General features: G+C 40.8%; 1 protein-coding gene across 6 annotated transcripts in view; it reads right to left on the bottom strand.

Annotated features, from left to right (window-relative positions):
- PFKFB1 (6-phosphofructo-2-kinase/fructose-2,6-biphosphatase 1) overlaps nt 1-21,497 on the bottom strand; it is a 99,325-nt gene that overhangs the window by 3,748 nt on the left and 74,080 nt on the right. For all 6 annotated transcript variants that reach the window (XM_043457559.1, XM_043457558.1, XM_043457556.1 and 3 more), the window contains 5 exons: nt 20,661-20,782; nt 13,875-14,082; nt 10,523-10,669; nt 5,079-5,183; nt 835-964 (listed from right to left, as the gene is read on the bottom strand). In XM_043457559.1, coding sequence (XP_043313494.1) covers nt 835-964; nt 5,079-5,183; nt 10,523-10,669; nt 13,875-14,082; nt 20,661-20,782 — 712 coding nt within the window. The remainder of the gene's footprint in view (nt 1-834; nt 965-5,078; nt 5,184-10,522; nt 10,670-13,874; nt 14,083-20,660; nt 20,783-21,497) is intronic.

The following is a 21,497-nucleotide window of genomic DNA, read 5'->3' on the forward strand; positions in this document are numbered from 1 at the left end:
TCTTGGAGAAATCATCCCTAGAGCAAAGACAGAAACCTATAATCAAAATCAAGATGCTAGGGACTTCCCTGGTGGTCCAGTGGTTAGGATTCCGTGCTTCCATTGCAGGGGGTGTGTTGGATCCCTGGTCAGGGAAATAAGATCCTCCATGGCACATGCACGGTGTGGCCAAAAAGTTAAAAAAAAAAGTCACAAGAGGTCCCAATCCACTGATGACAGCATGCCTCTGAGAAATACTGGCTCAGCTTTCTCAGGTTGAAACAGACTGTTAAGGTTGGCTTTGAAAATGTTAACTCATAATAACACTGATGTTAATAATAGCAGCTAACACTTATATGGCCCATACTTTGTGTCATGAACTGTTCTAAGCTCTATACATATGTTAATTTATTTAAACTTCATCATTCTCTCCATTTTACAGATGAGGAAACTGAGAACAGAGCCTGCAACCTGCTAAGTCGCTTCAGTTGTGTCCAACTGTTTGCGACCCCATGGACTGTAGCCTGTCAGGCTCCTCCATCCATGGGATTCTCCAGGCAAGAATACTGGAGTGGGTTGCCTGTGCCCTCCTCCAGGGGATCTTCCTGACCTAGGGGTTGAGCCCACGTCTCCTGTGGCTCCTGCACTGTAGGCGGATTCTTTACTACTGAGCCACAGGGGAGAGGTTAAAGTAATTTGCCAAAGGTATCACGAGACAGAGTAAGAACTTGGACTCATGCACCCTTGTTCTAAATACTGTGCTCTTAACTATTAAGATATAAACCAAAAGTTTCTGGTGTCAGAGTCTCAACTTACATGTAGCTCCCATGCCAGGAACAGAGAGAAAAGTGGTACCTGAGCTCTTGTCCAGAAAGTAGGCCAGGAGGCACCGCATGACAGCCTGGTGGCAGATCACCAATACATTTTCCTGCCGTTCTAGCTCCATTATAACTGGCTCCAGACGCTGGACCAGATCTTCATAAGACTGAAAGGGAGAGAAACATTTGTGTAAGAAGGGGAGATGAGGCACATTTGCCCTGAGGAGAAGAACTCTAGACCAGGAATCAGGAAAACTTGATTGTGGTGCCAGTTCAGTTGTTGGTCAGCAGTATGACCTTGGGCAACTCACTTCCTTCCTAGGGCCTTACTTTTTCATCTATTAAATGGAGCAATCAATATAGTGGAGTAGACAACAATAACAATAATAAAACTTTCCTCTAAAAAATCCCTAGAAAAGCTGGATAAAATAAATGTTTGCACTGCTGATCTTTCAAGAAAACACAACATTATGAATATAGGGTTCCTAAATGAAGAAAAACTTGGGAAAAAGAGTGATGAATGGATATAGAAGCCATAATTCCCATGGGGGCATTTGCCAATCACAGTATCCAAGAGTCTTGAGCTTTTAAAACATAATAGAGATACGAGATGAAGCCTTAGGTGTGTATAGGGTAGGGATTTGGGACTGAAACCTTCAAAGGACTACATCCTCAATAAAATTATAGGCTAAAAATATATCCACAGGCAATGGGAAACAATAAAAAAATGTGTCTCTGTCTGACTCTTGGAGGAAAAAATTAGGAAAAGCCTCCACTAAGAATGTATAACCCCAAACATCTCGTTAGATAGATTTGTGGTTCAGAATTATATTACCCATGTGTTTTAGAAAATGCTAAGCTGAGAGTTTAATAAAAAGTGATTTCAAGTCATTTGCTTCCAGGAGTGTCTGGAAGAAGCAAATGTAAATTCTCTCTAGATTCTCTTAAATGAGGCTGCATGGATTTCCCACAGATAAATTTTTGTTAAACTGAGGCTCATATAACATACACAGAAAATAAGCTATAATAAGTAAAAATAAGCAGAACTCTAACAACTTAAGATAAAGGATCCACAATATAAAATAAATATTCTCAAGATTTTTAAAGAAGTAAAAGATTGACTCAAAAATGCAAGGAAGAAATAAGATGCTATTGAATATAAGATCCAGATTTGAAAAAGAATTAAGTAGAATTTTTATAAATGAAGATTATATTCATTAAAATGGAAAACTCAATGGATAGAGTAAGCAGAGCATTAAATAAAATGTTTTGGAAGACAGAGCTGAAGAAATTACTCAGAATGTAGCAAAGAGATCGAAAATAAGAAGTTTGGAGACATGAAGCATAGAGGTAAAACTAACACATATCTAGTTGCATTTCTAGAAGGAGATAATAAAGAAAATATGAGAGAGGAATAGTTAAAGATATAATGCCTCGGAATTTTCTAGAACTGATGAAGAATCTCAGTTCTCAGATTCAGGAATTCCAATTAATTCCAAGCAAGATGAATTAAAAGAAATTAATATTTAGACACATCAGAGTGAAGCTTAAAAGCAATAGAGACCCAAAGACCCTAAAAGCAGCCAGAGAGAAAAGAAATAACAATTAGACTTGTAGGAGACTTCTTAGCCATGTTAGAAACCAGAAGACAGTGGCGATGATAACTCCAGAGAGAAAATTGTCATCCTAGTGTTTTATACCTTGCCAAAGTACCATCTAGGTTTGAGGACCACCCCTCCAAAAGACATTTTTAGACAAAAGGAAAGGTGAGTCTACAACCAACAGATCCTTCTAAAGAAAATTCTAAAAAAAAGATAGACATTTAACTCAGAAGGAAAACTTGAGATGTAACATGAAAGAATGATCAAAGGAATTGGTAAATATGTGGCTGAATCTAAATAAACACTGACTATATACAATAGTTTTTAGTTAGTAAAAATTGTATTTTAATTAGATAAGTGATTTCCCCCCATTTCTGCTATATAAAATCCATCTAGGAGAACAGAATGGGAGTTCCTTAAAAAACTAAAAATAAAACTATCATGTGACCCAGCAATCCCACTCCTGGGCATTTATCTGGAGAAAACCATAATTCAAAAATATACATGCACTCCAATGTTCTTTGTAGCACTATTTACAAAAGCTAAGACATGGTAGCAACCTAAATGTGTATCAACACGAATGGATAGAGAAGAAGAACCTAAATATCTATAAACAGATGAACTGAATATTAATATATTCCATTGTATACATATAAACTTCATTGTGTATATATTAATTAACATATATAATGGAATATTACTCAGCCATCAAAAGAATGAAATAAGGCCATTTGCAGCAACATGGGTGAACCTAGAGATTATCTGAAGTCAGACAGAAAAAGACAAATATCATATGACATCACACATATGTAGAATATAATTTAAAAAAATGATATAAATGATCTTATTTAGAAAATAGAAACAGACTTACAGATATCAAAAACAAACTTATGGTTACCAAAGGAAAAATGTGGGAGGGAGGATAAATCAGGTGCTTGGGATTAATACACACACACAATTATATATAATATAGATAATCAGTAAGAGCCAACTGAATAAAACAAGGAACTCTTCAATATTATGTGATAACCTATATGAGAGAACCTATATGAAAAAGAATAAATATATGTATATGTGACACAACATTGTAAATCAACTATAATCCAATAAAATTTTTTAAAAAGAAAAAATCCATCTATGTGGGTACAAAGTTTATTGTTTGGAAGTAATTCTATTTTATCTAGAATTCATAATAATTTTACTTTGGTAATGTCAATTTAACCCAGAAATACAATATGTTGGCATTATAGGGACAAATAGTGACGTATTCTGATAGATTGGTATAAACTGAAGTGCTTCAGCAAGAATTCATTCAATTAACACTCAATGAGTAAGCTGTGCTTATAATAATAAATATAATACTAACAATAATAATTCATTTGGGGAATAAGACACAAGTTTGAAGTAAGTAAAATAAAAAACAACAATTAACAAGCAATATAAGAGCGGGAGTGACCAGAGTTGTAAAATTTTTATATTGATTCAGGAGGCAGGTAGAGATATTGATTTTTAGATTTTGTCAGTCATACATATTAAAATGTTAAGAGTAACTCTAAAAGCATGGAAAGAGATTGCATAACTCAAACATAGATGTAAAATTTTATCAATTCTAAAGAAGGGAGGAAAAGACAAAAAATAACCAAGCTTAAAGAGCTCAAAATAAGAGAGTAGAAATAAGTTCACATAAATTGGTAATTAAAATAAAAGTATACCAAACTTGCCATTCAAAAGTCATATATTTCCAGTATTTATCAAAACCAACAAAACCCAGCTCTATGTTGTCTATAGGAAACAAAACAAAACTACATAGAGAAGTTGAAAGTAAATAACTAACCAAATACTGAGCAGACAAAATTTTAATATCATATAAAAGAAGCATTATTAGGGGAGAAAGAGGCTTGCTCACTATATAATAAAATATACAGTTTACTAAGGAGATATAATTGCTTTAAATTTGTATGCTTCTAATAATATAGCCTCAAAATACAAAAAGGAAAATGAGGACACAGTCACTGACTTCATAATGTCATTTCTGAGGGTGAAAATACAAATGTTAAAGTGCTTTGTAACACAGGATATCTATCATTTCATCTTCTCTAATATTCTGCCTTCTGATAATTTTCCTCAGGAACCTGTATCAGAAATGGAGTATGACTAATAAATATTCTAACATGTGGAACTGGCTAAATGGAGGCTGGGTTGAAAGCAATGAGGATTCACCACCACATGGAAATAGGGAACTGATAATCTGGTTCATATGGTGGCAGAAGAGTTGGTTAAACCATTAGCCATTGTCACTTGGGACTCCAACCCACAATCCAGAAAGGCTGGAGCTTTAGGCAACTTGGCAATAAAGTGTCAGAAAATTAAAGTACATTAAAATATTTCAGATGCCATTAGTGAAAGAACATTAAAGACAAAGTCTAGGATAAAGTGAGCCTTCCTGAAAGAAGGAAATAAACAGGCAAATGTACTGCCTTTAAAAAGAGGAAAATGTTGTGTATAGCCAAGAATGAGAGAGCCAAGGGCCAGATAATCATGTGCTTTGTGGGATGGAAGATGCTGCAAAATTTGCTTTACCCTATTTCTAAAGCTGTCCGGGGGAATATGGAATCCTGGTAGTTGGAATAAAGATACTGGGGAGGAGTCCTAAGAGTCCGGCCACCCCTCCAAATCTTACCTCTCCCTTAGGATAGCGGTAGCGGTATTTATCTTGGTCTCGCAGTGCAAATTCTTCAGGGTAGTGTTCTTGGATTTCTTCATAGGTCATCTCCTCACAGACACCCTGAGAAAAATTATTTGGGGACAAAAGTTTATACAAGTTGAAATCTCCACAACCTTTACCATAGGTCTGAGGCCAATGATCATGGAATATTAGCACACAAGCACCTGGGTTTCTGTTAACACACCTCTAGGTTTGGGTCTGCGTCTGTTTTTGTTGTTCAGTCACTAGTCGAGTCCAGCTATTTGCAGCTCCATGAACTGCAGCACACCAGGCTTCCCTGTTGTTCACTGTCTTCTGGAGTTTGTTCAAACTCATGTCCATTGACTTTATGATGCTATTTAACCATCTTATCACCCCACCAAGCAACCATCTCTGTCACCCACTGCTCCTCCTGCCCTCAATCTTTCCCAACATCAGAGTCTTTTCCAATGAGTCAGCTCTTCAAATCAGGTGGCCAAAAGTATTGGAGCTTCAGCTTCAGCATCAGTCCTTCCAATGAATATTCAGGACTGATTTCCTTTAGGATTGACTGGTTAGATCTCCTTGCTTTCCAAGGGATTCTCAAGAGTCATCTCTAGCACCACAATTTGAAAGCATCAGTTCTTCAGCACCCAGTCTTCATTATGATCCAACTTTCACATCCATACATGACTACTGAAAAAACCATAGCTTTGACTATATGCACTTTGTCGGCAAAGTGATGTCTGGTTTTTAATACCCTATCTATGTTTGTCATAGCTTTTCTTCCAAGAAGCAAGCGTCTTTTAATTTCGTGGCTGCAGTCACTGTCTGCAGTGATTTTGAAGCCCAAGAAAATAAAGTCTGTCACTCTTTCCACTTTTTTCTCATCCATTTGCCATGAAGTGATGGGACCAGATGCCATGATCTTAGTTTTTGAATGTTGAGTTTTAAGCCAGCTTTTTAACTTTCCTCTTTAACCCTCCTCAAGAAGCTCTTTAGTTCCTCTTTGCTTTCTGCCATTAGAGTGGTATCATCTGCATATCTGAGGTTGTTGATATTTCTCCCAGCAATCTTGATTCCAGCTTGTGCCTCATCCAGCCCAGCATTTTGCATGGTGTACTCTGCATATAAGTTAAATAAGCAGGACGACAATATACAGCCTTGGCGTACTCCTTTCCCAATTTTGAACCAGTCCATTGCTCCATGTCCAGTTCTAACTATTGTTTCCTGGCATTCAAACAGATTTCTCAAGAGACAAGTAAGGTGGTCTGATATTCCTGTCTCTTGAAGAATTTTCCACAGTTTGTTGTGATCCACAGTCAAAGGCTTTTGAGTAGTCAGTGAAGCAGAAATATATGTTTTCCTGGAATTCCCGTGCTTTTTGTATGATCCAACAAATGTTGGCAATTTGATCTCTGGTTTCTCTGCCCATTCTAAACCCAGCTTGTACATCTGGAAGTTCTCGATTCACATACTGTTGAAGCCTAGCTTGAAGGATCTTGAGCATTACCCTGCTAACATGTGACATAAGCACAATTGCACGGTAGTCCCTTTGGTATTGCTCTTCTTTGAGTTTGGAATGAAAACTGACCTTTTCCAATCCTGTGGCTACTGCTGAATTTTCCAAATTTGCTGACATACTGAGTGCAACAGTTTAACAGCATCATCTTTTAGGATTTGAAATAGCTCAACTGGAATTCCATCCCCTCCACTAGCTTTGTTGGTAGTAATGCTTCCTAAGGCCCACTTGACTTCACACTCCAGGATGTCTGACTCTAGGTGAGTGACCACACCATTGTGGTTATCTGCATCATTAAGACCTTTTTTGTTATAGTTCTTCTTTCTATACTTGCCACCTCTTCTTCCTGGTGGGTTATAGTCCATGGAGTTGCAAAGAGTTGGACACAACTGAGCAACTAAACCTTTCACTACTTCACTTTACTGCCTCTATGGAAGGAGAAAATACATTCTTTTTGTTGTCTGGTGTATGTGTATATGTGTGCACAAGGTATGTAGCTGTGTGGATGTGAGAATGAGTGCATGTGCATAGGTGTGTTCAGGCTGAGTGCATGGTGGGTACCTGTGGTGCTTCTCTATGATTATCCTAACAGGTTTATAGATGTACATTGTACATATGTGTGTATTTTTATAAATTTGTGGGTTTAAGAATTTGTGATTGTGTTTGTGTAGCTTGCTCATGATGTGTATTTTTGGTATGTTTAAGGTCCTATGCTATTGGTTGTGCATTTGTCTCAGCATATATATGTAAGTATATATATGAGTATGTGTATATAAAGGATGTCGTGTCATCTAAGAATGTGTCTGCATAGGTGTCTCTGTGGTCTGTCTCTTCATGTGGGTCTCAGTGTGTCTGTGGTGTGTGTGTCTCTGAAATGTGTATCTCCATAAATATATGTGTGAGTATCTATGTACCTATGTCTGAGGTCTGTGTGAATCTGTGGTAATATGGTTGAGGCTGTATGTCTGCACTGTTTGTGTGTCCATGGTGCGCCTCTATGTGTCTATGTGATGTAGATATATGCAAAGATTGCATGTGTGTATATGGTGAATGTGATATGTGTCTGTGAAATGCATATCTGTGAGTGTAAACATACCTGTGGTGGATGTCTGTGACTGTGCACGCAAGTGCATGTGTATGTACATATCCACAACAGGGCTTTTCAATGTTATAGCATTTCCCATCCCTCCTGCCTACACTTCTTCTCCAGGACCTCTGGCAGATAAAGAAATAGGTATCCACAGACTTCTCTCAGAAGGCAAGAATTAGCAAATTCCTCAGTTTCAGAGTGGTCCTTGGGGATATACATTCTCCTGACCCAAAGAAGGAATTAAGGGCTCTCAAAGAATGAGTTCTCACTAAGAAATCCACAGAAGTGAGGTGGCTGTTGGTAGAGGTGGGGTCGATGTTAGGTTTATAAGATTCCCTTCTGGTTTGGTAGATTCCAATTAGACCTTCCTGTAGTGAAGCAATGGGCTCTGGTTGTCTTTTGAGCCACCAACCAGGCTTTCCTTAGGAGTTAGGTTCACCCCTGTCCCAACCTACAAGAAGATAGGCAGTGTCAAACCTGCATCTGACACTGCCCATGGGAGAAAATGCACTCTGTATATTCACAAAGTCCTTCCAGATTGGCTTTGACTTTTTATTCTGAGGCATGCTGGGAATTTGTTGCCTGTGGAAGTGACCACTGACCCCTTATTGACTTAAAGAAAATCGCCTAACTTCTTTGAATTTTATTTTCCTCATCTGCAAAGTAAGGATAATTATAACTATCTCACAACAGTATTTTGAATATTATAGATAATATATATAAAAGAGACTAGTACAGAATGTACAAGGCACAATTAAAAAACAATCCATGGAATATATTACTCTATAATTAATATTGCTTGGATTATATAGTAATTTAAATAGATCAATTTAATCTAATGTTATTAGGTTAATATATCTAATTATTAATAGAGTATTGGTAATGGAAATAAACCAGAAAGTTAGACATTCTAAATTCTTCCTCCTTCTTGACCCATCTTTCATAGCTAATTTCTGAGATTCTAATCCTTAAATTTCTCTCAAATCTATTCCTCTTTCTTCTCTCTCCATCTCCACTGCTATAACCTTAGTAGACCTATACACATACACAATTCCCTCTTTGCTTATGCTGCTTTCTCTGCATGATTCCTGACCCTCTCTACTTGGCTCACTGTTACTCAACCCTCAGGTTTTAAGTAGGCATCACTTCCTCCAGGCAGATCATGGCTGGGTCAGATGCCTTGCCCCAGCATCTGTGTGCCCACATTCTAGCCTACCAGAGTCTGCATCACACATGCTGTTTTGTATTCCTCTGTCTACCCTATTTTTTTTATGAAAATTCAATGAAGACAGAAACCAATCTCTGTCTCTAGCACTATTCTAGAGTTTGAAATGGAGTAGGGATCCAATAAGTGCTTATACCACATGTGTGCCATAAACAAACAATAACTGAACTATTATGATGAAAAGTTGTCTCACATGTATTTTATAATAATATATGTGATATGTATAACAATGTTGTATTTCCCTTTTCTAAATATGTGTGTCTATATACATCTATAGTTAAGTATATATGTTATTATGCATGTACACACATACTTCCTGTGTTTATCTAGCAGGCAATCAGGTTAACCTACCTACACAGAAGTTGTCTACATCTGTGATGAAGCTTTTACTTTAGTATCTAACAATCATAACCTGTGGGCTGCTACCTGATGTAAATATGCCTATAGTGCAGGTGAGACAATGGAGAGGAAATATCTTCTTAAAGAACTCATGGAAAAACCTGACTCTAAACAGAGACTGTGTCATGAGGGTCAGATGAAATATTCACTTTCCTTCATTTCATCTCCAATACACATCTGGTCCATCACACCCTCACTTCTTGCCTAGACTAATGCAGTCATCTCCATACTGGTAAGCATTCTCATTCTGGCCCTCTTCCCGCCTAGTCTCCAGACATGATCATGACAGAGTCATGGATGGAGTCTTCACAGCATGGTCTTTAAGAAAATGTGAATCACATTTGGCCCACTCCTCCTTTTAAGGAAGGAGGTAATTTTTTAAAAATAATTTTTAATCAGAAGATAATTGTTTTACAGTGTTGCATTGGTTTCTGCTATACAACAAAGTGAATCATCTTTAAGTATACATATATCCCCCCCCCCCCCGTCTTGAGCCTCCTTCCCATCCCCCACCCACCTCCTCTAGGTTATCACAGGGGACCAATCTGAGTTCCCTGTACTATACAGCAGCTTCCCACTGGTTATCTATTTTGCACATGGTAGCCCACTCCTTGACTTAGACCACACCAATGTTTTCCCATTTTTAGGGTAGCATCCAATCCCTCAGTATGGACTATAAAGCCCCATAAGCTCTCTTCTTTTCCAACCTCATCTCCTTTCTCTCCAGACCTTACAATCACTATCTCAGACTCTCTGCTATTTCCCTTCAGTTCCCTGAACATGCTATGCTCTATTATCACCTCTGGGCTTTCACATGAACTGTTCCCTATTCCTTGAACTAAAATTTTTCCCTTACCCAAGTCCATTTTGCATGCTTCTAGGAAACTTTCCTTCTGAATCTTCCACCACTGTCTTGTCAAGAATATCCTCACCTTCTGAGACTCTATAGACCCTTGTATTTCCCCTCTCACAAACTTTTGTTGCATACAATGCAATGTCTTATTCACTGTCAACCTTCGGGCTCCATGAGAGTAAAGACCTTGTCTGTTCTGAACTTCACTGGATCCCCAAGGCACAGAACAGTGTTTAGCACAAGAAAAGTTTGTTGAATTAATTAGGTTTTGCATATGAGCCACAGCAAAGGCAATCCAGGGGATAAATCTAGAGTCACTACCCACCAGGGAATCCATCCCCCTCCATCTCACCGCATCAATCTCATTCAGGGCCTTCCATTGCTCATAGGGAACGCCTAAGGCTTCAGCTGTCTGGATGGTCCTCTTCATGTGGCTGGTCCACACCTTCAGGGAGCTGATACCCTGGGACTGAATGAAATTGGCCAGGGCATAGGCATACTGAGGAGTGGGGGTGCAAAGGAGGAGAGGATGGGAGAAAGAGAGATGAAAGAAGACAAGGTGGCCGTGAGAATAAATTTAGATCTACCACAAATAATGGAGTGATAATGAATAAGGAGGAGTAGAGTTTAAATGTTTCCAATTTACAAAAAGTCATATTCTTGCCCACATGACTAAGGACCAAGGGAATAGAAAATAATATATGTATTTATGTGTGTATATGTGCATATGTGTGTGTGTATTCACTGATGCTTGTTCACAGAACCTCCTACTTGGCTATTCATTCATTCAAACAGTTCACTTCTAACATTTGTGGGCCTGGGACAAAAGTACAAATAGAAGCACTCCACTTATAGTTCACCTCCCTTCTTTTCCCATTTCTGCTCCATCCTGTACTCCTAGGCACCTTAAGTACATGCTTATGGATAATCCAGTCACAGGAACAAATTCTGTCTATACCATATCTTCACCAATCCCCATGACATACAAACAGTGACCCCTTGGCCATTCCTTTTCCTAGGGGTGAACAATTTTGTGACATGTCCTGTTCTCATGTGAACAGACTCTGGGACAGGCCCCATATAAGTACTGGAAGCAGACTCTGGGCAGGAAATTCTAGGATTCTGGGTACTCTGAGTATGGCCTGAAAGTGTATGCGAGTGGGATGTAGGGGACATTTTTCTTTGACTTTGTGAATTCTCATTGCTTGAGCAGAGGACCTGGTACTAAGATTCTAAGGGCATTCAAATATTTACTGAGTGTGTGTAGCCATGTGTTGGGTGCTGGGGTGGCCAGATCTCAAGACATAGTGAGGGAAACAGTGACAGCACCAAAAGGAACCACTTAGGTTTGTGGAAGTGCATATGAGCAACTGATTCACTCTTCTTCTGCAGATAGGCAAGTTTTTAATCACAGATGATGTGTGGGGAACATCTGCACAAATGTACAGATACAGCGCACACATTTTTATGTACAGATATAGGCATTGTGTCCACACCTTCTAATTACGGATTATGAGTCAACAGTCATTGTGCTCTGGTGGAAGTCCTGATTGGGAGATAAGTGATGGGGTTTAATCTACCCCGGCTCCCTTACAGGGTCTCCTTGTGCCCTGGGGCATATCATGGGCCCACCCTGGCTTTGTATCTCCTGACTGTAACATGCAAACAGCATTAGCTCACCCAGCCTGGTCTCTGTGAGTGTCACATTAGATAGTAGATGGGGAGCCACCAGAGTGCTCTCTGGCACATAGTGAGAGCTACGGTGCTCGATTGTGGGTGACAGTTGATGGGAAAATACTTTGGAAACTGTGCATGCTGCACTGTGCTCTTTAGCATGAAAGTTGGAGTCAGGCATGTGCATGTACATGTACACACTTCTATTTAAGGAGGCATGTTGTATGGAGATGGCCATGTGTCCAAACTGGGTGCTTAGTTGTGTGGGCAAGGCCATGGGCAGCCCCAACCAAGAGACCCCTGGCTGTAGGTGGTGCCATAGGCTTGGGTGGCATCTCTATGGCCTCTGACTCTGCTCTGAGGAGTGAGAGAGGTAATGGAAGTCAGAGTCCAACTTGAGGGGATACTGCCAGTCTGAAAGTAACAGAAAAGGAGCCAAGAGGACTGAGGCTTCTGGTGTGATGACTTGCCTGCAACACTGCCAGCTCTGCAGTGGGGGAGGCTGAGGGGCAAGCAGGAAGGCCTGGTTTTCAGTCCTGGCTCTGTCCTTTACTGAATGTGTGACCAGAGGCCACTTTCTGTTCCTGTCTGGGCCTCAGCCTCCTCTTCCATAAATCAGTGATGGTAATGCCCACTCCACAGAGTTGTGAAGATTAAATGAGGCCACACATGTGGAAGTAGATGGTGCCATGAATGTGCAGAGGTGTCCAATAAAAGAGGGAGCTCCTTCCCTCCTGCACCTCATTTCCCTCTTATCCCACCCCACGTCATCCTCCCAGCAAGAACAATACCTATATTAACAAGCCCAGTGAAAGTGAAAATGTTAGTCACTCAGTCGTGTCTGACTCTGTGACCCCATGGACTGTAGCCAGCCAGGCTCCTCCGTCCATGGAATTCTCCAGGCAAGAATACTGGAGTGGGTTGCTATTCCCTTCTCCAGGGTATCTTCCCAATCCAGGGATTGAACCTGAGTCTCCTGCACTGCAGACAGATTCTTTGTCATCCAAGCTACCTGGGAAGCCCCTTTAACAAGCCCAGGGAGAGGGCCAAATGCAGGAAAATGTGTTTCTTTATTTGGGCAGCACGTATAACATGCAGGTCATTATTCTTGACTAGAAAGAAGAGATTCCCACCATTGGCTTCCCTGATAGCTCAGTTTGTAAAGAATCCACCTGCAATGCAGGAGACCCCAGTTCGATTCCTGGGCCAGGAAGATCCGCTGTTGAAGGGATAGGCTACCCACTCCAGTATTCTGGCCTGGAGAATTCCATGGACTGTATAGTCCATGAGGTCGCAAAGAGTCGGACACCACTGAGCTACTTTCACTCATTCACTCAGAAAAGAGACTCCCACCATGAAGGTCAGAGATGGACCAGAACTGGGGGATATGGAGTCCAAGTGACCTGCCTGGGAGGGCAAGAGAGGACAGGGGAGGGCTTCCTGGATCAGCCCATGGAGCAGGAGATGGGTCCTGGAAAGGGTGGAGAAGGGAGGGCAGGAAAGAAGTGGTAACTGGTGGGGGACAAGAGTCAACTCTATGATGACCTGCAGTGGGGGTTTGGGAGCATAGCATCAGCCCTTAGTAATGCAAGAAAAGATGGATTCAAGTGTGGGGCACTTCAGGGCAGCTGTCTGTGCAAAGGATGGTCACCAGCTGACAGAAGGGACAGAGGAGGGCAGCATCCATGGCGGAAACTGCACAAATGAAGACACAGAGTTGTGAGAAAAGTGAGGGGACCAGTCAGGCAGGAGAGACAGTGCTCATTTTAATGGGGTTGGAGGAGCAAGTGGTCTGGGAAGGCCTGGTGTGCCAGGACCAAAGCATCAGAGTTGTTGGTGGCACATGGAAGCCATGCAAAGATGGGTCAAGACTGAATGACTAATGGGGTGGAAGAGCAGGAGTGGCCAGAACCTGCTTTTACCTTGTCACTGAGCCCCTCCACCCTCAGGACCCAGTCAGCAGCCACCCCACCAACATGTGGCCCACTTGAACCAGCCCAGTCAATCAGAGTGCATGGGGCCTTCCCTACCTGCTTGCCCCGAGCTGAGAGGCCAGAGTCACCTCCAATACGGCCTCTGAGGTTGAGTTCACTCTCACCATGCCGGCATAGGTAGATGGAGCGGGGTGTGACGTGAATGTTCATGAGATAGTAGACTGTGCGGCTCTGGATATGGTCCTGCACACGATTCACCATGTAGCGTGTGCCCACGTCGAAGATCTTGATGTAGGACAGGTGGCTGGGCCGGTCCAAGCAGGAGCAAGGGCAACTCAGGAGCTGATGTTGGAGAGGCTGATCCCAAGAGAAAGCCCCAACCACACACCCTGCCTTCAAGCCTACTCCACAATGCCGCTCTCACTTACCTTTCCTCTAGCCTTGCCTTGTTCTGCATACCTGTTCTAGAAACTTGGTTCCTGGCCACCCTGAGGAGCTCACTGCCTGCTACCATCTCCCTTTGTCTCCTTTCCTCAGTCTCAGCTTGAGCCAGACTGTTTTTTTACTTTCATTCATTACACTCCATGCATCTAGTATTCTCTCTTCTGTGGTTCACATTGCTGACATACTGAGAGAGAAACAGTAATCCTTCAACAGTCAAACAGGAAGAAAATGCAAGTGGCCTATGAGATGCTGGAAGCAGTCAGGGACAGGCAGTCAGGCACAGGGTATGGTCACTGTTCTGTCAGGTCTGAGGGTCAGAGCATCTGCTGTCATGTTTACAAATATGTTTTAAAAATATCTGAAATACTTGGAGATCTTTTCATGTCACTAAAGAATTCTGGCAAGGGTGGGCCCTTTAAATTATCCAGGTCTTCTAATACATTTTAAAATAGAATTCACCTAATATTCTGATATAAACATCTATTGCATAAAACAAACAAACCAAAAAAACAGCTGCCAACTGTGCCTGACTGCCTGTCCCTGACTGCCTCCAACATCTCATAGGCCATTTGCATTTGCTGAGCATTTTGTGTGTGTGTGTGTGTGTGTGTGTGTGTGTGTGTGTGTGTGTGTGTGTGTGTGCATCTGGCAGGGGTGGGAGGTTTCAAACTGCATAAATCCTCATAGCCATCCTAGGAAGTGGAGACTATAATTTCTGTTTTATAGGTGAGGAAACTGAAACACAGAGAGAGGAAGTGATTTGCCTGATGTCAAAATCTCCAACCTATGACTCTTAGAGCCTAGGTGGTAAATGTCTGATGTCACCTTGTTGTCTTGTTCCTGACACTAGGTTCTGAGTGGCACCAGGATAAATTCCAAATTCCTTAGCTTATTCTGACATTTTAGGTGCCTTCATACCTTGGCTGCGCTTGACCTAACCTCAGTGTTCCATGTCCATGCTCATAACTTTATTTCATTTCAGCCTTAATGCTTTTGCTGAAATATTCTCTGTACTCGTCTACTTTTTATTCGGACTTAACTAGGCCTTTACAAGGTACTGTTCTCTGTCCTTGAAAAGATGTTCTTTCCCTGGTTTCCAAAGCTGAGCTCCTATGCATCTATCCTCCAAGAGTCAGTATATTCACTCTTTCTACAAAGTTTTTTTAAAGCCCAGGATCATGTGAATCATTTAGAGGTACTTCACATCAAAAGTACTATGTTTTCTATTTCTTCTCGGCATACCCCCATCATTTATAATTTAAAATAAAAATTATCAGTTCAGTTCAGTTGCTAAGTGTTGCTGGACTCTTTGCAACAACATGGACTGCAGCACTCCAGGCCTCTCTGTCCATCACCAACTCCCGGAGCTTACCAAACTCATGTCCATCGAGTTGGTGATGCCATCCAACCATCTCATCCTCTGTTATCCACTTCTCCTCCTGCCTTCAATCTTTCCCAGGAACAGGGTCTTTTCCAATGAGTGCGTTCTTCACATCAAGTGACCAAAGTATTGGAGCTTCAGCTTCAGCATCAATGAACATTCAGGACTGATTTCCTTCAGGATTGACTGTTTGGATCTCCTTGCAGTCCAAGGGACTCTCAAGAGTCTTCTTCAGCACCACAGTTTGAAAGCATCAATTCTTTGGCACACAGTTTTCTTTATAGTCCAACTCTCACATCCATATATGACTACTGGAAAAACCATAGCTTTGACTAGAAGGACCTTTGTCGGCAAAGTAATGTCTCTGCTTTTTAATATGCTGTCTAGGTTGGGCATAGCTTTTCTTCCAAGGAGCAAGTGTCTTTTAATTTCATGGCTACAGTCACCATCTGCAGTGATTTTGGAGCCCAAGAAAATAGTCTGTCACTGTTTCCATTGTTTCTCCATCTATTTACCATGAAGTGATGGGAGTGGATGTCATGATCTTAGTTCTCTGAATACTGAGCTTTAAGCCAACTTTTTCACTCTCCTCTTTCACTTTCATCAAGAGGTTCTTTGGTTCTTCTTTGCTTTCTGCCATAAGGGTGGTGTCGTCTGCATATCTGAGGTTATTGATATTTCTCCCAGCAATCTTGATTCCAGCTTGTACTTCATCCAGCCTGGCATTTTGCATAATGTACTCTGCATATAAGTTAAATAAGCAAGGTGACAATCTACAGCCTTGATATACTCCTTTCTCGATATGGAACCAGTCCATTGTTCCATGTCTGGTTCTAACTGTTGCTTCTTGACCTGCATACAGATTTCTCAGGAGGCAGGTAAGATGGCTTGGTATTCCGATCTCTTTAAGAATTTTCCAGAGTTTATTGTAATCCACACAGTCAAAGGCTTTGATGTAGTCAATAAAGCAGAAGTAGATGCTTTTCCAGAACTCTCTTGATTTTTCTATGATCCAGGAATGTTGGCAATTTGATCTCTGGTTCCGCTGCCTTTTCTAAATCCAGCTTGAACATCTGGAAGTTAATGGTTCATGTACTATTGAAGCCTGGCTTGGATAATTTTGAGCATTACTTTGCTACTGTGTGAGATGAGTGCAATTGTGTGGTAGTTTGAACACTCTTTGGCATTGTCTTTCTTTGAAATTGGAATGAAAACTGACTTTTTCCACTCCTGTGGTCACTGCTGACTTTTTGCAAATTTGCTGGCATTTTGAGTGCAGCACTTTAACAACACCATCTTTTAGGAATTGAAATTGCTCAGCTGGAATTCCACCACCTTCACTAGCTTTGTTCATAGTGATGTTTCCTAAGGTCCACTTGGCTTCAGACTCCAGGATGTCTAGCTCTAGGTGAGTGATCACACCATCGTTGTTATCTGGGTCATTAGGATCTTTTTTTGTGTGGTTTTTCTTTGTAGTCTTGCCACCTCTTCTTAATATCTTCTGCTTCTGTTAGGTCCATACCATTTCTGTCCTTTATTGTGCTCATCTTGGTATCTCTAATTTTCTTGAAGAGATCTCCAGTCTTTCCCATTCTATTTTTTCCTCTATTTCTTTGCATTGATCACTGAGGAAGGCTTTCTTTTTTTTTTTTTTTTGAGGAAGGCTTTCTTATCTCTCCTTGCTATTCTTTGGAACTCTGCATTCAGATGGGCATGCCTTTCCTTTTCTCCTTTGCCTTTAGCTTCTCTTCTTTTCTCAGCTATTTGTAAGGTCTCCTCAGACAACCATTTTGACTTTTTGCATTTCTTTTTGTTGGGTATGGTCTTGATCACTGCCTCCTGTACAATGTCATGAACCTCCATTCATAGTTCTTCAGACACTCTGTCTATCAAATCTAACCCCTTGAATCTGTTTGTCACTTCCACTGTATAATTGTAATGGATTTGATTTAGGTCATACCTGAATGGTCTAGAGGTTTCCCTACTTTCTTCAATTTAGGTCTGAATTTGGCAATAAGGAGTTCATGATCTGAGCCACAGTCAGCTCCTGGTCTTGTTTTTGCTGATTGTGTAGAGCTTCTCCATCTTTGGATGCAAAGAATATAATCAGTCTGATTTCGGTGTTGACCATCTGGTGATGTCCATGTGTAGCATTGTCTATTGTTTTGTTGGAAGAGGGTGTTTGCTATGACCAGTGTGTTCTCTTGACAAAATTCTGTTAGCCTTTGCCCTGCTTCATTTTGTACTCCAAGGCCAAACTTGCCTGTTACTCCAGGTATCTCTTGACTTCCTACTTTTGCATTCCAGTCCCCTATGATGAAAAGGACATCTCTTTTTGGTGTTAATTCTAGAAGGTCCTGTAGGTCATCATAGAACCACTCAACTTCAGCTTCTTCAGAATTAGTGGTTGGGGCATAGACTTGGATTACTGTGATGTTGAATGGTTTGCCTTGAAAAAGAACAGAGATCATTCTGTCGTTTTTGCGATTGCACCCAAGTACTGCATTTTGGACTCTTTTCTTGACTATGAGGGCTACTCCATTTCTTCTAAGGTGTTGTTGCCCCTAGTAGTAGAAATAATGATCATCTGAATTAAATTGGCCCATTCCCATCTATTCCTATTCACTGATTCCTAAAATGTCGATGTTCACTCTTGTTGTCTCCTATTTCACCGCTTCCAATTTACCTTGATTCATGACCTACTATTCCAGATTCCTATGCAGTATGGTTCTTTATAGCATTAGCCTTTACTTCCATCACCAGTCCCATCCACATCTGGGCATTGTTTTTGCTTTGGCTCCATCTCTTCATTCTTTCTGGAATTATTTCTCCACTCTTTTCCAGTAGCATATTGGGCACCTACCAACCTGGTGAGTTCATCTTTCAATGTCACGTCTTTTTGCCTTTTCATACTGTTCATGGGGTTCTCAAAGCAAGAATACTGAAGTGTTTTGTCATTTCCTTCTCCTGTGGACCACGTTTTGTCTGAATTCTTTGCCATGACCTGTCTATCTTAGGTGGATAGACCATGTCTATCTACATGGCGTGGCTCATAGTTTCATTGAGTTAGACAAGGCTGTGGTCCATGTGATCAGTTTTTTTAGTTTTCTGTGCTTGTGGTTTTCATTCTGTCTGCCCTCTGATGAATAAGGATAAGAGGCTTATGGAAGCTTCCTGATGGGAGAGACATCTTTATACTAAAAATTATAAGCTATCTTATAATATGAGGAGGTTCTACTGATTTCTGGTTAGATCTTTTCTGTTTTCACTACCTTGATACTGTTTTTGAAATATTGTGTTGGCCAGAAATTTCGTTCAGAAAAACCCAAACTTTCTGCCAACCCAATACAAGCTACCAAAAGCTTTCAAGACTGTCTTTTTTTATTTCTTATTTTTGGTAGTCTCTACCTTGCTGGTGCCCTAAATACTTGGTAAACATGCTCTTCCAGATATTTTCCTCCAAGTTGGACTGGATCCCCTCTTCTGTGTTCCCCCAACCCACTTGCTTTACCATCCTCCAATTCTGGCCAGCTGCATATTCATTGTCTTCTTCAACCAAGTGGTCATTCTATCAGAGCAGATAGCCTATCCCTCTTTGTATTCTTAGGGCACAGCTAGGTTTGGGCCTTGATGCATGGATTGTAAATGTCTGTTGATGAAAAAATGATTAGATAAAGTCAACTTTCAGAATCAGTTATCTTTGGACCTGAACTGATTCATGAAACACTGAGCATCTGCAGAAGTCTAGGTCAAAGGCTAGAGCTTTCTTGATGCTGTTCTTTCACTCTAGTGCTCCTCCTTTGAACTTCTCATATAGTGACTTTGTGGAAATTTGAAAAAGCTTCCCTCACTCCAGTACAGATGCCTTGATGAGAAAAGCAATTTTACCCTTGACCTGGCACAGTGAACAATATTCACAATCATACGTAAGGTCATGCTCCTTGCACTGAGTATCATATGACACTTTTTATGATACAGATATGTGGGAGGGGATAACCATGATGGAAGTTTGAACATAGGAATTTGAGTATATATTCTGCTACTGACTCATTGTGTGGCCTCAGGTAAGCCCTTGCCCTTCTCTATGTCTAAGAAGTGAAGCAGTTACAATGTTCACCTTGGGGATTTTGGTTGGACAAAGCTGGAAGGATGCTCTTTAAACTTCTTAGAGTGGTGATAACTATTAGCAGCCTCCTTATACTTCTTACTTGAGGCCCAAAGGGTCTGAGTGACCAGGGTCTCTTCTCATCACAATCTATTTTGAAAGAAAGTGAGCTTCTGGGAACACCTTATGTCTAAAGCTAACATTTTCCATGTACTTCCAGCTAACACCTCTCCAATCTTTAGTTGGTTTTATGAATGAAAGTTTCATATTTTTCATGCATCTTCTCATATATCAAAGCACTATGGAAGCTACCTGAGGATAGAATCTACTTTTCTTGCCCTTATTTACACCCGCTATATACACCACAGCCCAAAGAAGTCAAATACACATTGACTGAAAAAAGGTATATGTACATTGTGAAAAAAAACATGATTAAGAGACAGAATGTGTGATTAAAATCCTAGCTTCATGTGGCAGAAGATTGAGCAAGCTCAAGCTCCTTAAGATGCAATTTCCTCTTCTTGAAAATTTGTGATCATAAGACCTATTTCAGCCTCCTTAACTGGAGTGCCAAGGGCATTCAATGAAACAAAAAAAAAGGTGAACATGTTTGGAAACTGAAGTGTCATCCATATGTGAAGAATACTTTTGAGAACATAATAGTAACAACCATAGGGGAGAGGCATTTTCTCCCAGAGACCAGGGTCCTAATAAGTCCATATTGTTCAGTAAAACATTACTTCAATTCTCTTGTGAACACCTTACACATCAAAGAATCACCATGTCGTGGATAATTAGAGCTGGGAGGGCCCTTGAAGACAGATCAAGTGTAGCTCCCTGATTTTGCAAATAAACTTGAGGCCCAGAGAGGGAAGGCATTTCTTCAGGTCTTATAAGACATCAAAACCAGGCTAAGAATCCAGACCTATACTTTGTGGTGCTGGGTTCTTACCTATCCAGTTCATCATCCAAAGGTTGGTAGTTGACCTCATAGCACTCTATTCTCTTTAGAAAATCTTCCAGAACCTTTTCACGATCACAGTCTATATAATCAGGACTGCCAAGTTTCACTTGCTGGAAGAAGGGAGAAAGAACCATGGGAGACAGAGATTCTGACAGTGCCCTTGGGAAGAGCTCTTAGAGTTCACTGAGTACAATATCCCTCATCATAAAGATGAGGAGATTGAGACTTAGAGAGAGGGCCTTGCTCAAGTTTACAAAATCAGACAGTTGAAGAGAATCTGAATGGTATAACCCCTCATTCCTTATCTCTGTGTGCTCAAACAAGGTCTGTTACATTATATTCAGTTCTAGAATACACAGTTTAAGATAATCATTTATAAGTGGACTGGAAATTGTGGTGTGACAAGTGGTTGAAGAAGAGGAACAGGAGATCTTGACCAGGGGTCATAATGGCTTACATGTATCAAGTGTTTACTGGGGTAACTTAGCATATGTTGGCTCTAGATTTCTGAAGGGCTGGCATCTTCTAATCCCTTAGGATCTAACTTCTCTACCCATATTCTCCATCTCAGTGAATGGCACTATCATCTACTCAAGTCAGTTCAGTTCAGTTCAGTTCAGTCACTCAGTCATGTTTGACTCTTTGCGACCCCATGGACTGCAGTACACCAGGCCTCCCTGTCCATCACCAACTTCCGGAGTTTATTCAAACTCATGTCCATTGAGTCAGTGATGCCATCCAACTATCTCATCCTCTGCCATTCCCTTCTCCTCCTGCCTTCAATCTTTCCCAGCATCAGGGTCTTTTCTTTTTCTTTTTTTTTTT

The sequence above is a fragment of the Cervus canadensis genome, chromosome X (genome assembly GCF_019320065.1).
Source record: "Cervus canadensis isolate Bull #8, Minnesota chromosome X, ASM1932006v1, whole genome shotgun sequence".
Taxonomy (NCBI): domain Eukaryota; kingdom Metazoa; phylum Chordata; class Mammalia; order Artiodactyla; family Cervidae; genus Cervus; species Cervus canadensis.